General features: G+C 40.7%; 1 protein-coding gene across 3 annotated transcripts in view; it reads right to left on the bottom strand.

The window, feature by feature from the left end:
* The window catches only part of LOC113122175 (growth factor receptor-bound protein 10-like), a 58,591-nt gene extending 40,228 nt beyond the window's left edge, over positions 1-18,363 (bottom strand). For all 3 annotated transcript variants that reach the window (XM_026293279.2, XM_026293281.2, XM_026293280.2), the window contains exons 1-2: positions 18,159-18,363; positions 5,584-5,708 (exon numbers count right to left, since the gene is read on the bottom strand). In XM_026293279.2, coding sequence (XP_026149064.1) covers positions 5,584-5,634 — 51 coding nt within the window. In that variant the 5' untranslated portion in view covers positions 5,635-5,708; positions 18,159-18,363. The remainder of the gene's footprint in view (positions 1-5,583; positions 5,709-18,158) is intronic.

Here is an 18,363-nt window from a genome sequence, read left to right as displayed (position 1 = left end):
ATAACCTTGCTAAAAAAAAAAAACAAAACAGAACTGCTCAGCACATCCAAAGACTGAACAAAATATGATGAAATGCTGAAAGTGTGTGGAACGTACAATGTGTTCAGAAAGGTTTAGATAACCTATACTCTTTGTACACCGTTTCTGCAAAAACACTGCTGCGTCACACAAACAGTGTGTGAACATGTTCAGGTGTGTATCAGAGCACAGAAGGTTGTTTAATCAATGTTCTACACTGACCTTTGGTACATATTCGAGACAGAACAAGACTTTTCAGTAAAAAGTAAATGGTTAAAAACATATCTGATTTGGATTTGTTTCTAGCACTACTGAAGGCGACAGCTGTGGGTTATCCTTTGTGTGTGTGTGTGTGTGTGTGTGTGTGTGTGTGTGTGTGCGCACAGATTGCTGTCCCGTTCAGAGCCTAACAGCAGGAGTGGGAACAGAACGTACTGGGGCAGGCTACTGTGTTTAGAACAACATGCTACTGACTCTGCGTCTCTCTTACACAGCAGACCTCCTCAGATGCTGTAATAAAAGCTGCTGTGGTCGCCTGTTCTGCATCGTTTGGAGCAGTGACAGAAAGTGCAGACAGAGCTGGATCACAGGCTTCTTACCATGATAGATAATTCTGTGTGATTTTCTATTACAAATGATTTTGCCTTACGAGTTACAATGTCTAAATGATAGTTCATCATGTAATTTATCTCATGTACACTCGCAGAAATCAAATGTGATGGGCTGTACTAAAACAATTTCTATTCTGAATAATAAAACACATAAAAGTCATTATAAATAAACACTCTCCGATTGAATCTGGAAGGTTTAGATAGATTTTTTCGTAAATTTCTTACTGCTTAATGACATTCTTAAATGAGCTGACCTCAATGCATAGCTCAGATTTTCCTATGTGCCATAGGAATATGTAATATGTGATGTACTTTCACTAACAAGACTTAATGAGTGGGTCAGAGAAACTCACTGTAAGAATAAAGCCTGAAGTCGGATTCCCCTTTGATGTTTTTATGCTTTAAAACATGGGCTTGACTGAATATTTTGGAAAAATATAATCTATGATTTCAACTTCTATATTGATTGATAAAGAACTAATTAGCATTTCCATTTAATGTCTGTAGTGGTGCCTGCATTCAGAAACTGTTCACGGCCACCCCTCAACCCTACTTCTATATCAACTACCCCAAACACATCCAAACATTGTGTTGCATTGTTCTGTCTATATATTTCCTTGTGTTCTAGATTTCTTGGCTGGATCCAAAAAAGAGCTGTAGTTCTGAATGGAACTAACCTGCTTTTGAATTAAAAAAAAAAACAAAAAAAAACTGAAATATCCAAAGAATCACAGCATCTGTTCCTGTGACATAGCTGACCCCATCATCAGCACACACTGCCTGGGGGTCCAGCTACCAGACTGTGACAGATCCCTAGCCAGTCACCCCAACAGCACTGTGGCAGTGTTGAATGCTGTTTTGCATGGCACACAAATAGACACAGAGAAGGACTAAAAGACCTGTGAAACACACCTTGATCTCTTTTGTAAATGCTATCAACAGAAAACAGCTTTTGAGGCTATTAATGTTAATCTGGATATTTAGTTCTATACCACAGTGGGCATACCACAGTATGATTAGCAGTCACAGAGATTTTCTTTCTTTTTTATCTTTGTTCTTACATTGTATTGTCTTCTACAAAGAGACATAAAAGTACAGGCGCACACACACACACACACACACACACACACACGCATGCACACACACGCGCACGCACGCACACACACATACCCCTCTTGCTTAAGTCCTTATAAGGGGGGGGGGGGGGCAAGACAGGATTGGAGGAAGGACAAGTTTTGACAAGAAGCACATAAGGGCCCTTTCATACTGATGAAGTTGAAAGGATCTTCCAATAAGAGTCACTGGGATGAGGGTTGAGTTCTTTAAGAGGGGTCAGTGGAAGGTCAGAGATGAAGTTAAGGCACTGAAAGCAGGACAGACACAAAGGATTGTAGGTTGGGCCTCAAACAAGAGGGAAAGGTTTCAGAAGACTGACAAACCTATACAGACTGAGGTTAAATGTTAAGACTGGGTATTGAATATGAATCAATAATTGACCTATTGGGAGTGTCATTGGATAAGAGAGAACAGTTGAGAAGAGATTCGATCGATCTTGGTTGGGTTCACCTGTGTAGGACTGAATATTCTCAGAAAGCTTTAGGAACACAGAAACCTTAGCTGAGGGCCTGAGATTTGCTTCTGGCAGATCATTGCTGACAACAATACTGGATAGTCCTCTTATAGCATACATGAAAATTAGATAGGAAGTGTAAATTCCTTCTTACGTAATTAATCAGAATGAGATCAGAAGGTCACACTGCTCTTGAGCGTAGTTTATCTCTTTGTTTATACTGTAGAAACTCAGCTGCAGGTTATCACAGCACAGCATATTTGTAGAACAAGCGATTAGCTCTTATATTCTTAGTTGGCAAATATTAATACTCTGAGAGGGGTATACCATTATCCCCATGTTATGTGTTAAAGAATTTATTATGACACTTGAACAGCTCTATGGAACGTCAGCAGAATTAAGAAAGGTTTAACCTGCTGAACAGCAAGTGTATCTGGATTAAGTAGGTCTATTTAATGACAACAATGAACTACATTTTGCTAAAGGAAAAAAAAGTTATATTCTGTAGGGCTGCATCCCAATGGCTATCATAAATAAAATAAATATAGCCATTTATTGCAGATACACCAAGTAAGCTCCATTTAAAGCATAAAATAAAATATTCAAGGAGCAACTTGACCAATTATGTTAGATATTTTTAGCTCACTCTCAATATATTATTGGCCAAAGTTTATAAGGTTAATAACTATCACTTTAGCCACATACACAATGACCTATGTTTTCTGTGAAATGTTCCTCAGTTGGACAAACTTCAATTCACATTTTAAAAAGTCTAATAAATCCAATTCAGTCTTGGTGCATTACTAGAAGGTTATTGGAAGCAACACACAATCTCATTATGCTTAATCAGCTGTTATCCTACTACCAACAATGCTTTTTTACCTCATCAGATTTGTCTGGCTTTGCACATACTATTTATTCCCCAGTCAATTAAAGAACAAAAACAGGATTACAGTGGCAATATAATCTTTTAAATTTAGTATAATTGCTATCTTGGCTTGAATCTGTTCTGAACTGCTGCAGTTTATCAGGGAAAATCTTCCATAACCCTGGAATTTCACAGTGAATGGGTTTTCTCATTCAGCAAGTCAAGGTACATCTGTTATAGCTGAATGCTTTGCAAACAGCCGAGCGAGTGTGTCTGTGCATGTGGGCCGCTCTGTGTGTAAACTCCAATCTGTATGCTGTAGTTTAAGCGGCATCTATCTATCCAATATAAAAGCTAAAAATATTTCTCTCTCATTCAGATTGCAAAGCCTGCAGCCTCCTAGACTGCATCTTTCCATTAAAAACGTTTAACCGACAAGACAATATGTTCAACTGTGAATGAGGGTGTGTTTCAGAGAAGAAAAAAAAAAAAAAAAAAAAAAAAATATATATATATATATATATATATATATATATATATATCCATCCATCCATCCATCTTCTATACCCGCTTTTCCTGTTCAGGGTCACGGGGATCCGCTGGAGCCTATCCCAGCTCTCTCTCGGGTGGAAGGCAGGGGTCCACCCTAGACAGGTCACCAGTCTGTCGCAGGGCCACATATAGACACACAAAGACAGACAACCTCACACACTCACACTCACTCCTACGGGCAATTTTAGAGTCACCAATCAACCTGACATGCATGTTTTTGGACTGTGGGAGGAAACCGGAGTACCCGGAGTAAACCCACGCAAGCACAGGGAGAACATGCAAACTCCACACAGAAAGGCCGGGATGCGAACCCACGACCTTCTTGCTGTGAGGCAACAGTTATATATATATATCTCATGGTGAATTCAATAAGGTAAGCACAGAAGATTAACCTACGCAAAATTACACTGCACTATTTTTAAACATTATACACATACACAGCAAAAAGTGGTGCTGCCTTTCCACTTAAAGAAGAAAAGATAAAATTTTCTCTGAAATAATCAGAAACTAACAAAAGTAACATTTTGCTTCTCCGAGCAGTGAGTTTCAGCTTTTGCCTTAGATGTTCAATTGGATTAAGATCAGGTCTCATAGCAGGCCATTTCAGAATGGCTCAGTGTTTTCTTTTCTTTTTGGTGCTTTTAGATGTATGTTTAGGGTTATTATCCCACTGGAAGACCCATGACCTGTGACATGAACGAGCTCTCACCAGTATGTTTGGTTCCACAGTGCCCTGGTCAAATTTGACTGTGCCCTGCACAGGTTCAGGGCACCCTGAATCTGATGCAGCAAAGCGACCACACAACATAACTGAGCCTCCTCCATGCTTCACAGTGAGGATGGTGTTTTCTTTCAAAACTAATTTTTCTTCTGTGAACATTAAGCTCTCATTTTGTTCCATGTGTCTGATGGACATTGTCCAGAATGCATTTCTCTTTCATTCAGAAAGTGACATATGGCGTGATTGCACACTGTTAGTACTATCCTTCTCTTTACTCTGGGCTGATTTTATATAATTTCAAGAAGAACTATGCATTGTTTCAAAGAAGTCTAAGGGTACCGACACTTTTAGTCATATTGTGTGTCACCTATTCACTGTAGTTCTATATTTGGTGGGTTAGATCCTTAAAATGTTATTCTGTTATTAATTGTGTCATGCTCTTTTCACAACATATATGGATTCATCTTTGCAGCTGAAGCAATAAGAGAAACCCAAAAAACAATACACAGAGTCCCAACTCTACGACAAATACAAGTGCATAAGCACATACACATTCACATAAACAAATGTAGATCTTTGCTTTTATGAAAGCTGTCTCTCTAAGCTGGAAGACTCCAGGCTGGACTCTCTGACCTCCAGCCCTGAGGTTATAAATAAAGCCATGACCCAGATGACGAGCAGACAACAGACAGGCTCCTGATCAAAAGCTGTTCTTTTAAATATGTGTAGTTATTTTTGTGGAGAAATGTATATATTCATCAAGTATTATTTTATTTCCCTCTTGAGTGTATACTAATCATCTAAAGGGCTGAACAACAGAGGCTGAGAAATGTAGGGTTGTTATGGGACAACTTACAAACACTAACACTACTTCTTAGAATTCTTGGAAGCAGCTGTACAGTACTTTTAGTACTTCTTGGATGGTTTCCAATCAGTTTTGCCATAAAACTTAAATAATAAGGTGCTTTGTTTGTGCAAGGACGGAAGTCAAATTTCACAATCCCATTCAGCTAATAACTTCCCAGAAATTTTATTTATGAAACATTTGCCTGTTAGCCATACACTGTGGAAAAAAGTCAATAGTTTAGGAATGGTGAGAGAATCCAATAATCCACTGGCACACATCTGGCACAAAAGTTCGTTTTCCTGTTTAACAAAGTTACAGACATCCCATGACCATGATTTCTGGTCAAAAATAAAAGTGAACTCAATGAAAAAAAAACAACAGGAAATTGCTATTTACCTGATAGTTTGGATGATGTAGAAAATAATCTGGACATCCAGCCACAGCCATGTTTGTGTTTCTCAGCTCTTTTGTACAATTTGTCTGGGTTGATCAGTTTCAACAGAAGATGGACAGTGCAAAACCTGCAGAGGAAGAAAGGCAGACAAATGGAAGTTAGTGGAAAACTCCAAAGGAAGAAGGGGGAGGGTGAGAACATCCAAGAGAGGCAGGATGAAGTCAGGAGAGGAGGATGACAGAAGGAAAGTAAGATGAAGTCTAAGTTCTGAGAAGACAGATATAGCACAGAGCACTTCTTAACCCACATAGACCCACAGTAATCAACAACAAGCAACCAGGCATGAACAATGGTGGCTTATAAATTGTGAAACCAATGCAAAATAACTTAATCTTATTCAAAAGATAGTTTAGCACTGATGTACTAAATATTGTCTCAAAATGTCAATTCAGAACTGATGCAAAATACTTTGTTTATGACCAAAATATTAAAGAGATAAGTTTCTTTGTCACTAGACGTCAACAATGAAATCCAGCTTTAAAGTCAAATACGGTTGATATAGTGCAGTATCACGAATTAGCCTCAAGGGGCTCTGATTGTCTTCAAGAGGCTGAGGAGAAGATGGACTTGACTGAAAGCATGAAATTACCCTGTTTTCATAATTAATTTCCAGTCCCTGGCATATGTGTGTGTGGGAATGGAGAACCATATTGCAAAGTTGAGCAGAGCCCTATAATAATGTGGTGTGGTATTATTTTTATTTCTGAGGGTAAAATGGTTTTCATTTCAATGATAAAAGAGCTGATTTAACTTTTTATTGCCATTATCCACATCTCTAGTATGAAGCCTAAAGACTAAAAATTAAATGGGTCCCTCTTTACAAAACTTTCTATCTTAGGTTTGTGGCTTTTACAGATCTGACTCATACTGCACTTGCAGTTTGCCATTCTTCAACTTCAGTAATTAAATTACTGAACAATCTGCTGTGGTGTGGTCTTTAAAAGTTATAACTTTAAAGGTGTTCTGTTGCTTTATGGAGCCTTCCACCTGGCCATCCTTGGGTCAAAATAACCACAAATTCAACAACAGGGACTTTAGTCTATTTAAACTTCTTAAAGTGGGTATCCTATTAACCTCTAGGCCGTGCTGCCACTGAATAAACACCTGTAAACACAGACCCAAAAATACCCTTCAGGCACCTCTCCAGGTCTTAAGTTAGACCCCTAGGGTATATTTGGAGCCAAGCAGCACAGCCTCACAACTATGATGGTCTTTTATGCAGCAGTTCATGACCCACCTGTTGGTATTTTAAAAATATGACTCGCCATTTTATAGACAGCTAATATTATCTCATGTTTGGATTGGTTGGGAGCAGGCTCCCCTGCTACCCAGCGTGTATATGTGTGTGCGTATCTGCCTGTGCGTCTGGATTCAAGCGTGTACTGTATGTGGGCATATGTGTTTGTATGTGGCTGTTTACATATCCCGTGCATGTGTGGCTGTGTATGGATTTGCAAAGGCTCTATTTTGAAGGGTTTTTAAGGTATTTAAGAAGCTCTAGTTGTGTTTATGGTGTTGTGTTGTCAGTATACAATGGTAGGACCACATTGTCCTCAGTAGAGTCAATGATCACACTGTAAACCTGTAAAGTGGGCTTGCGATTAAAGTGTCGTGTTGCAGTTTTCCATCATTAATGAGTCCTGGGTTATCGTGAAAACTGTGTCAGCTGATGAGATGCAACAAAACGGTCGCTCAAAACACTCCCGGAAGTTTTTTTTTTTTTTTTATACCTCCAAAATTGGACCTGCAAATAATAACCAAAACATGAATGCATTCTAAACAAAGAACTTGGCACCATGATCACTAGGACCGCTCAAAGGACTTGCTTGTAATGAGTATGTGTGTGTGTGTGTGTGTGTGTTTGTGTGTGTGATACTTTGTCGATCCATGTGTGTGGCCTTACTGGCTGGCATGCAAGGACAGCTCGTCATTTACACATTATTTACAGACACACAGTTTACAACAAAACAAAACAAATTAACATCAGCCTAGACTCTCAAAGCAGCCCCTCATTAGGCACCACAGACTTGCTGACTATCTGAACTGCATGTTCATGTTTAGTATATTTTAGGAGTCAGGAGATTGTGCAATAGTGTAGCTCAGCCGTTCCATGTAGTATTAAAATATCTTACAGAGGTTCAAAGTGCGCATATGAACACTTCAGTGGCTGATATATTGACCAAACACACATAAACCTATGCCTAATTGCTTCTTCATACAATCAAAGCCATTCCAGCACAGAGATTAGGCCCTCTGAGGACCCTTTGATTCAATTCCTTCCACTTGAACAGTACACTGAAACCTAACCATCTCTGACCTTGACAGTGCAATTACCCAGCCGCCGTCACCTCACTAAAAAGGGCGACTTTGGGGTGCTACGGCCGTACCCAGTGGTGAAGTGATTGCACCCAGATTAATTTAAGTGATTTTTGCTCAGACCTGGATGAGGGAGAATGTTAGCTGGTTGACTTCAAAAGCAGGGTGCTTAGTAATGCCCATCGTGAATAATCCTTTCCAGTACCAGCACCAGCCTAGTGGGGCTTCACAAAAAATATACAACACACTGCTGAAGGTCTACTCTAAGGGCTTACCGACATTCATCTGACATATTTAGTGTTTTGTTTTAGAAGGCTGTACCTATAAATCTGTCATAGTTGAGAAAGTAAATCTGAAAGAAAATCAATAAGCAAGGTGTTTGTGAAAAGGCCATTGTCAAAGCTCAGTGTCAGTTGTCTGAGTATTGAAATAGAACAACAAAGATCTTCCAGCTGTATGACCAAATGGTATAATGTGCATCTGGCAAATTTTGTTGACTACATGCTAGTTTGGCCATTGGCTAATGTGCTGATATGCACTTATATCTCAGGGGTCCCGCTTTAACATCCCAAGGTGATAAGTCTTGCAGAGGAGCCAAGGGCGAGGCCTGGGATCAACAGAAACCTGAGCTATTTAAAGTAAAGCCTAATTGAAACAGTAGAAACATTTCCCTGAACAGTTTCGCCTCATTCACATGGTGGTGAATCGGTGACCAGCCAAATGAAAAGACCAAAGGTGATCGTTAAGAAGACTTTAGAGGCTGCAGGATTGTTTACAACCAACACCATGAGGATAAATATACTATATATAAAATAATGGGTTAAACCTTTCTGAGGAGTGCAATAAAAATAAAATGAAAAAGGAAATAAACAGCTTTAAAGAAATTAAGAGAAAATTTAATTATCACAGTATAACACCAAGTCACTTCAAATTTAGGGATATCAATATGTCCATTTAGGAATCACAAGTGATTGTGAATCTGTTTCACTTGCTTTGGTGCAAATGAAAGTGACAACAGGTCCAATGGAGACACAGAGAACCAGTATCAGATCCTTTGTGCAAGGAGGAACAAAAGGAGTGATGCGAGAGCTTCTGACCAGTTAGAGACATTTCAGTGAGGGTGGCATGAGGGCCAGACCTCCTCTAGTACGACCTCATGCTCACAGCCCAGTACAGTGCAGCTTGATTAGCATTTGCCAGACAACACAAGAAAGGGCAGGTCCGGCCATTGGAGGCCCATTCTCTTCACATATGAGCACAGGTTCATACTGTGCACATGTGACAAGGGTTAAAGAAGTGGTGAACATTATGCTGCGTGTAACATCCGTGAGCATGACAGGTTTGGTGGTGGGTCACTGATGGGGTGGGGAGCACCAAATCACAATACAATCATGTCAAGGCACTTCACAAAAAACAAAAAAAAAAATCAAAAAAAAAAAAAAAAAGTGCTGCACAGACCTCCTGACTGCTGTGGGGTACCAGGATGAAATCCTCAGTGTGCCTGTCAGACCTTACGCTGGTGCAGTGGGCCCTGGGTTCCTCCTGGTGCAGGACTTTACCCAACCTCATGTGGCCAGAGTGTAGTTCTTGAATGACAAGAACAGGCATTAATGCTGTTGACTGGCTCACACCCTACACAGATTATCCAGGAACAGATGTGGGAGGGGATCCCATCAGGCGAAAATGTTTGGGGGGGTGCATACTGGCACTTGGGGGCCATAACATAGTTTTTACAGTGTAAATTAGTAAAGATGTTCAACTTGAATAATATTAAGATCTGATGTGCAATTTCAATGTTCCCTTACTTTTGTTGAGCAGTACATTAAACTTGTAACCTGACATACTCTAGCCTAACCTGAAATGAGCTGCCCTGCCAATCGTTCTCAAAACTAAGGAGTAGGTTTGATTTTTTTTTTTTTTTTTTTTTTAACCTGCCTGTCTGTTGATCTGGTTTGTCTTTTTTAACTGTCAAAATGCCTGTTTGTGCAGTTAGCATTTCTGCTTTTCTGTCTGCCTTCCTTCTTGGCTTTTTGTCAATCAGTCTTCCTGTCTCTCTACCTGTTTACTGTGTATCTAACTGTCTAGTCAAAGTCTACCCGCCTGCCAGTCTCTGTACGTTTCTGTGAGGCATTCACTGCTCTATATATATTCACATCCTTCACTAATTTGGAAAACATTCTAAATAGTGAATGTTTTTTATAGTGGGGTATCCAGAAACCTACTCTAGTGTAAACATGTGTAGTGTACAAGTCAGGCAAGTCAACCAACTTTTAATCAGATACTGGAAGAGCTCTGTCACATTTCCTCCAAGCATGTTTATTTAAATAGCAGGAAAGAAGTTCCTTGACTCCAAAACATCATTTAACATTCAGTGTTACCGAATGTAATCAAAACATTACCTATGGCTCATATATTGAAGGTTTATGTGAAAGCTCAAAGTTATTACTGAACTAACAGGGCATTTCTTTAGAACAATAGAAATACTGGAATCCTGTGTGTGTGTAATGTGTTGGAACACAAAAATGCAACATTACTGTTTAAATGTCACCACAATTGACCTCAAATGTACAGCACACCAGGTTACTGTCCTAGTGCATGCACAGTAAGACAAATGTACAGTTACTGATAAGGACACTGGTGTCACAGGTTCCACGTGTTTTCACATCTGGGACTTTTGAGAAAAACAGAAAAATCTATAAGAAAATAGCCCAGCAAATAGCCTTCCAGGAAACTTCTCACATAATGAACTTGCAAAACCAAAACCAAACATTGTTCAACAGCATCTGTGTCAAATTTATGCATGTAACAGTAAAATGTGTTCATCTCAGTCAGCATGACTTCAGCTGGACTGGAAACTGTGTAACAAAGGGTTGTTCAGCTCTGTTCAGTCATCTTTGGAATGCAGAGAGCACATTCTTTCCATATAGGGTACTGGGTGAAAAAACAAGTGCGACATAGCGTACCCCAACCTCATGAAACAGCATGTTTTTGGTGAGACAGAGATAGGGTGGATAGTGATGAGAGAATGTGAGGAGCAAATGGCAGAATATGTGTGTATGACCGTGTACACATAAAACACACACATACACACAAGCTTCCTACTTAGGTAATACGGGGTCAAAAGTTGACTGTTTTATACCTCCAGGGATCAGGTGGTGTCAAGAAACAAAGTGTTTTATCTGTGACACCCTGAGGCCGAGGTCTTCACAATGACCTCAATAACCTTTAACAATGATATTGTTACTGTTTGAATTTGGGTGGTGATTTCTGATGTTATTGAAAGAAATTTAAAGAAATATATTGTCAGTTCATGCATTGTATAGGCTACGAGATATATTATACATATAAATATACATACCCTACCTCGAGCCCAATGTCAGCTGGAATTGGCTCCAGCCACCTGTGACTTAGCAGTATAGAGAATTAATGGATGGATAAAAATGCATAGCAGCCTAGAACATCTTATAATATATCTGATGCAAAAAATTTACTGGAAGGTTCCATGTGATATACTGAATGACAGTGCATTTACGTGCAAGGTTACGTCTAGCAATAAACAGCTTCTCATATTTTTGTACATGAAATGCTATCCTGTGATAAAGATGCTGACTACATGAGAATAATACATTGCACATTTACAGCATTTGTGCTGGTTCCCGTAGAATCCCTCTGCTGCCTTGGGTATCACTGAGACAGACAGTAGAGCTGGAATAAGACTGACATCACTTCTCTTCAAATGGAAAAGTAAAGGGCCTTAAGAGATCCACTGGTACACCTAGACAGAGCAATGTTCTAATATTTGTGTATACGCCTGCATTATAATTTAGAGCTAATCTAAACTTCGTATCTAAGGTTCATAATAATTCCTTTAAAAGTTTTTCTTCGCATTAAGAAAAAAAGCTGATTTCTATAACCAGACTTGGCAAATGGTTGTACCTTCTTTTGTCAGACAGTCCAATGCCATGGACATGACAAAAATAGCCCATTAAGGAATCTTTGCAGCAATCAAGAAAAATGAATGAATGAAATAACAAGCATATGCATAACCATTAAGAATTGAATGCTAATTTCTGGGTTGATGAACTAAACTGGCTATGAGAGAAAGGCAATGCATTACTTGGAAAGGGGAACATTAAGTTGATTAATATGCGGTTAAGGAAAATGTATCTTAATTAAGCAGATGGGTATTCAGCTAGCTTTAGGTGACCTCTATAACTCCAGCTACAAACTAGACACATTGTTAGTCACACATCCAAAGACAGTTCAGAGCAGCATGTCCTATAATCTCGAAAGACCAATCTCAGGTTAAATGAGTCATGAAAAGATGATACAGGATGGAGGGTGACAGAACAGAACACGTCAAGGCTTCCCTTCTGCAATCAGCTCTCTTATTCATTTGAGCTGTTTTAATCAGCATTTTTATAATAATGTCTCAGATGACTTTGTGTGATATGAATGGGGATCCTGTAATGACAAACATTCGGTGAATTATCTCCTGATACCGCAGCTACCCTCAGCTCTTTGAAGCACAAGTGTTCTGGTTTGGCCTTAACTTCACTGTCTTGATTCACTCTCACCATTGTATTTCTGTCCACAGAAAAAACTCTTCAGTGATTAAGATCTGATAAACCCAATGTTCACTACGGGTAAAGACCAAAACAGAGTCAAAAGATGAGTGAATATTCCACTTATATTTACCATGTGGCCAGAAATATAAGGGAGCTGAATGTGTAAATGAGCTCATTTGCTTTACAAGGTCATCACATTATCTTTATAAAGTGTTTACAACTCTTTTCTGCCGGCCCCATGTGGACAAAAATAAATTAATGGCATTTTTACAACAAAAACATAAATCAAAATAAAAGTGAGTTTTTAAAGGATTCCTAGATATCCTTAATCATTGTGCCATGGTGCATAAACAAGGCAAAACTCATCTGTACACTGCCTTGTGTGTTGTGTCTCAGTACACATCAACAATACATTATATTATGAAAAGATTTCTAGATGAAAAAGGTGCACGAAATGTTACAGGCCCCTGTCACCTATCCTTCTAAATCGAAGAGAAGACACAGGAGTCATACTTGCCTCCCTCAAGCGCCACATTCACCAAATTCACCTAATCCTCCCTATCTCCTGATTCCCAGTGTTCATCCACGTTGTAGTGGATGAACCTCACACAAAACCTCACACAGTCCCGGCCCCCTCTATCCGACCCCTCCCCTCATTCTGTAGTGCAGAACATAAACAGCGTCTTAATTCAAGAAATGGCACAGATCCAACTCAATGTCTGGGGAACCAGTGAAGTGAATGTACTGACCGTAACTCAACCCCTAGAATGGGGAGGTCAATTATACTGCTGTATATGTTTAAACTAGTCAGTCGCATTAAGTGAGACTATTGACAGTGTAAGTTATCAAAACTTCCTATGATAGGGCTTACCAATCTGCCATATGTGAGTTGGGGAGTAATATGGAAAGAAAGCTGAAGAGAATTAGTCCTTCAAACAACACCTTATCACTGAATAGAGTTTGAAAGTGGTTAAACCATTAGAATTGACTGCAGACAGTGGTATTACCCTAAAAACGGACTACTGGTCAAATCCTTTGGTATTCTAGGAAACTCCCAAATGAAAATTGCAATTGATTCCAATTTCCAACTTTCAAGCTTCTCACGTAAGATTGTCGCAGAATGTGTGTGTACGTTAGGTGTGTGTGGTCTGGCTGTTTTTTTTTCTGCAGCAATGCAACACTGAAAAATGGGGAGAGTTGAACAGTGCATCTCTGTTTTCTGTTTTAATCAGCAGATCAGATGGTAGTCTCTCCTCACTGGATGTGCTTGTTGCACATGTTGATTAGTCATTAATTGGCAGCTTTCATTATCTGAGAGCAGCAGCGTAAAGTGAGCTATAAGAGAGGGCCTGATGTCATGCAGGGGGAGGCTGAATAGCACCAATCTATGATAGAAAGACCTTTTGGAAATGTGGACAGTGCCTAATTGGATGAGGATTTCATCAGGCTGCTTGAGAGAACTGGTCTTATGCAATGACACAGATGAATGGATGGGGTTTGGGAGCAATGGTACTTGAGCACAAGTTGGCTTCAATGGTGGCCCCAGAGGGAATACAGTAAATGGATTTGCCTTCTCTTGACACCATTTTTACCACACCTGTTAGAAGCACAGAACCTTTTTAACAAATGATTGTGGTAAAAAATACACAGAGTTATTCACTTTTATTTAAAAACTCAACCTTACTATCATCATCATCAAAAAAGGGAAACATCAAACTTAGATAAAACAGACTTTTTAAGTCAAATATTTAACTAATATTGGAAAACGACAGGCGTTCTATGTGACTACTTAAGAGGAAAGTGGAACAGGATTTATTTTATTTATTCTTAGGAATGCTAAAAAACTTGGCTGACTGAAAAAAAATCATATTAACAAGGACTTAGCATAAGTCCTATTCCTAAGCACCAAAGAACACCACTTTAAGCCCTAATCACTTCTAAGTCTGGGAATAATACTAGAAAACCAGAGGGCAGAAAATGTAATTATGTACAATAAAATACAGGCACACATGACCATATGTGCTATATTTAGAGCATGAGAGACAATCAAAGTGCAGTTTAGACAGAAGAGTTTTTGCACCGCTAAATACTTCTAGAAAAAAAAAGCCCCTTCTTGTTTGCAATCGCATGGTACATCAACAAAAGCCAACTAACCATGGTAGGTTTTGATTTTACATTGCAGATTTCAGCTGGTAGGATGAGACATAGCTCAATGAAGAGAGACAGGGAGAGATAAAAGACAGTGGAACTAGAAGAGAGGCTAGAAAAAAAAAGAAGGAAGCAGACAGTGGGGTAAACAAATCAACAAAGAGAAAGTTACACGGACACAAAAAAAATAAATAAATGAACACGAGAGAAACAGGAACATTTGTGTATTTGTGTGATACATCACTGTGCCCCCAGGGCCTGTGGTCCCTCAGGTGTTTAGTTACCTACAGAATAAAGGCAACATTCTTGCCCCTCACGCAGGCTTGGGTTACAGCCACGTTTGGACCAACACCAGACGGTGAGAAACTCAATCCACCGTACACTGTGGTGGTTAGACAAGCAAGCATTGCATCACCTTAGGTCACAAGTGGAAAGTGATGAGAATCGGGTTTGTACAGACCCATATATACAGCATGGAGGAGGAGGGGCAAGAATAATACCACAAAGTTTTTCCTCTGGCAAGGAGCTAGGTTCTTAGACATGACTTCTCACCAAGCAAACGCATGATTAGTCAGCAGTTAAAGTCGAGATGCCGAGCACACAAAGCATTACTTGGGTTGTAATGTCAACAAAAAAATGGGCACAAATGCAAAAGTTTGTGGAACACTCTAAGGCCAAGTATGTTGGAAGGGAACTTCAGTGTAGAACAATAGAAGAGAGTGTGTCTATAAAAGAAAATGATCCCTGATCATGCAGTTAAGTTCAAACTTAACCTTTAGCCAGAAAACAAGCAGCATTGCTTCACACTGTTGGGATAGTTTTTAACTGCTGCCAGTCCAGCTGAGCAATTTGCTGCAGAGGGTAAAGTTGCTCTGCTTTATTAATCCAGGCAGAGTCAGTTGACTGACATGAACTGTGCTTTGCTCCCCAGCAGGGTTGGGTTAATGGTGTCATGACATCAGTGAGGAGGTATTAACAGCATATAAACCCAGACTAACCAGTGCTGAATCACTGCTGGCTGACGCAAGACCCAACGGAATGCTGCCTGGAGCAGGACCACAAGCTCTTGTACCATCAACACCAGCTAACAGGATATCTCGGCCACTTTTCACCTTCCATGGCAGCTGAAACTATGTGCATACAAGCACGGGCAAGGAGAATCCAAGAAAAGGACTCAAGTTGAAAATGAGGCTCAAGCTGTTGTTATGCAACAGCACAATGTATTTGAATCAAATACTAATGCAGGACCAAATCAATTTTGAATTCTTAAGACTTTTTCAAAAGACAAAACACACAATTGGGAATTCCTAAATGAGTTGAGTATGGCTTATTTTAAGTATAATTATGTGCAATATGAGCAGTCAGCAGCCTTTTGGCAGCCTGTAGTCTTGCAGAGTTCATGCCCTGTCATGCCTGTGCTTACTGAGCATGGACTTGAAATAGCAGGGCTGGTGCTGAGGGGTGAAAGAAACCGCAGCTCGAGCAGTTGCCATGTGCACAGGGATGCAACCACAACATAATTAAATGAGAGAAAGCAGGAAATAAAGGGCAGGGGCAAGGAAGAGAAATCCTCTTTGGTTATGAATGAGAGTGTGTCAAAAAATGACACGCTCCAAAAGACACAACTATAATATGTATCAGACTGTATGTGGCAGGGACTACTTCACATTCAACCACACATAGAAGTTAACATGCAGACAACTGTGGAAGTGTACGGTATTTACACATTCAATAAGTCCAGAAAAGGTCGATGACTGCACTTTGCTTGCCTTAATTCTCAAATGTACATTGGGGTTGTATTGAACACTCACTGATAAACGTAAGCAAACCAGGATTTAATTCATCTAATAGCTGGCAATATAGCATGGGGGGATGAACCACAAATTCAGGATGCTAAGAGTGTACACAAAAGAACCAGTACTTTCTCATACTTCTCTCTTGGCTTTATTTAGTAACTGGAAAATCCAAATTTAGTTGTATCCTAAATTTATGAACCCTGAAGAGAGACGGTTAATGCCAGTAACAAGACCTCCTGAAAGTGTGCATTGGCAGGCCCGATTTGTGGTGCATTACCTGCACAGTCTCACCCTGTACATCAGTCCCTAAGTGCCTCCTCCCTTCCTCTCTAATCCCACATTCCCACTGAGAGCCCTGTACTACGTTCAAAACACACAGGCCGATGTGGACGACTCCCAGAATCATAAATCTGGGCGGCGATGCAGCGTTCTGCTGCGGTGACTACATGCAGCCAATAAAGAGATTGATTTGGAGGAATGCCCAAATGACAGGGCAGATTAGACTGTCTCTGAAAGGTTGCTTTGTCAAGACGTTTGCACATAAAGTTAGATTAGATAACGATCAGCCTCTCTCTCACTCACCCTTTCTCTGTTAGTTACCATCACTCAGGATAGTCGCTCAAAGTATTCCATAACTGAATATTATATATAGAAGTATGCAACAGAGGAGTATTAATTTACTGCAGCGATTTAGGTAGTAGCTGGATTTAGTGAAGGCTTGATGATGAATGAGCATCTTTAGGAGTTCCTAAAGATTTTCACATCAAGCAGCCCACATCATCAAGCCCAGTTAGCTAAGACTTTCCAACACACTCTCTCTGGGAGTGTGGTATCGATTCCACACTCCAGAGCAGCTTAACAAGTGCACTGATAACACTTTTTACAGTCAGCTCAGTGATTAAAAAAACTTCTTCCACTTATTGTGTCAAGTCGGGGCTGCTTTAAAGCAAATCCAACAACTCCTGGATTTGCTGGGGAACCCCTGGACACCATCCAAGCAGCCCACTTTGGGAACCAGTGCTCCATGAGTAGCTACCTCTGGGAAAACGCCTTTCTTTCGACCCCTCCCCAACCCCCAAAACAAATGCTGCCAAAAGGATAAGACGATAAAAGGCGAGACTGGTGAAACTCTCACACAACTGAGCTGGGGGGTGGGTGGCTGGTGGGGTGGGGGGGGGGGGGGCGCAATAAGGGGAGCTGAGTCCCGTTGGATAGGACGTAAACTATGGCCCACTGGAGGCTGTTGTTACGCAACAGTAAACAAGGCACCAGGCTGTTGGGATCAAAATAGTGTCCCCTAACAGAGACGTGAGCCACGGTGAGTGTTGTGCAGCTTATCGCCACACGTACTAACCCCGGAACAGGCTGAGGTGGCTCCGGCGGAAGCTTTTCACGAGTAGCAACACACTTAAGTCAGTACAGCTGAACGCAACAGCCCAGTGCGGTGAGTGAAGTTGGTTGCAAAGTTCAGTGACCTGCCGCTGCGCTGCTGGAAAGAAAGACTTGGAGCCAGGTCCGAGTCGGTGGCTGTGCTCGGTGCGCACATGTGTTCCGACACGAAAACACAACAGCGCATTAAACTTTTATTACACGCGCTCACTGCCCACTCTCCGTGGACTCTTTAACCCCCTCTCCCTCCAAAAGAAAGGAGCAGGAGAACTGCTTCTTCTCTCGGTAACGCGCACTCACCTTACAGCCAGATGGGATCAGTCGAGGCGGCTACGACCCCCAGAGACCAGAGCGGAGAGTGGCAGTGTGGAGGCGAGGGGACAGTCGGCAGCGTTGGGTCATTCCCGGACTGGACTGAGACACTGAGGACAGGAGGAGGTGGCGCTGGAGGCGAAAACAGTGGCTGCAAAGACTGCAGGCGGATCATCTCATGCGGCCGAGGAGG

Source organism: Mastacembelus armatus, chromosome 16, assembly GCF_900324485.2.
Source record: "Mastacembelus armatus chromosome 16, fMasArm1.2, whole genome shotgun sequence".
In the NCBI taxonomy this organism is placed as follows: domain Eukaryota; kingdom Metazoa; phylum Chordata; class Actinopteri; order Synbranchiformes; family Mastacembelidae; genus Mastacembelus; species Mastacembelus armatus.
This window is presented reverse-complemented; position numbering and strand designations above follow the sequence as displayed.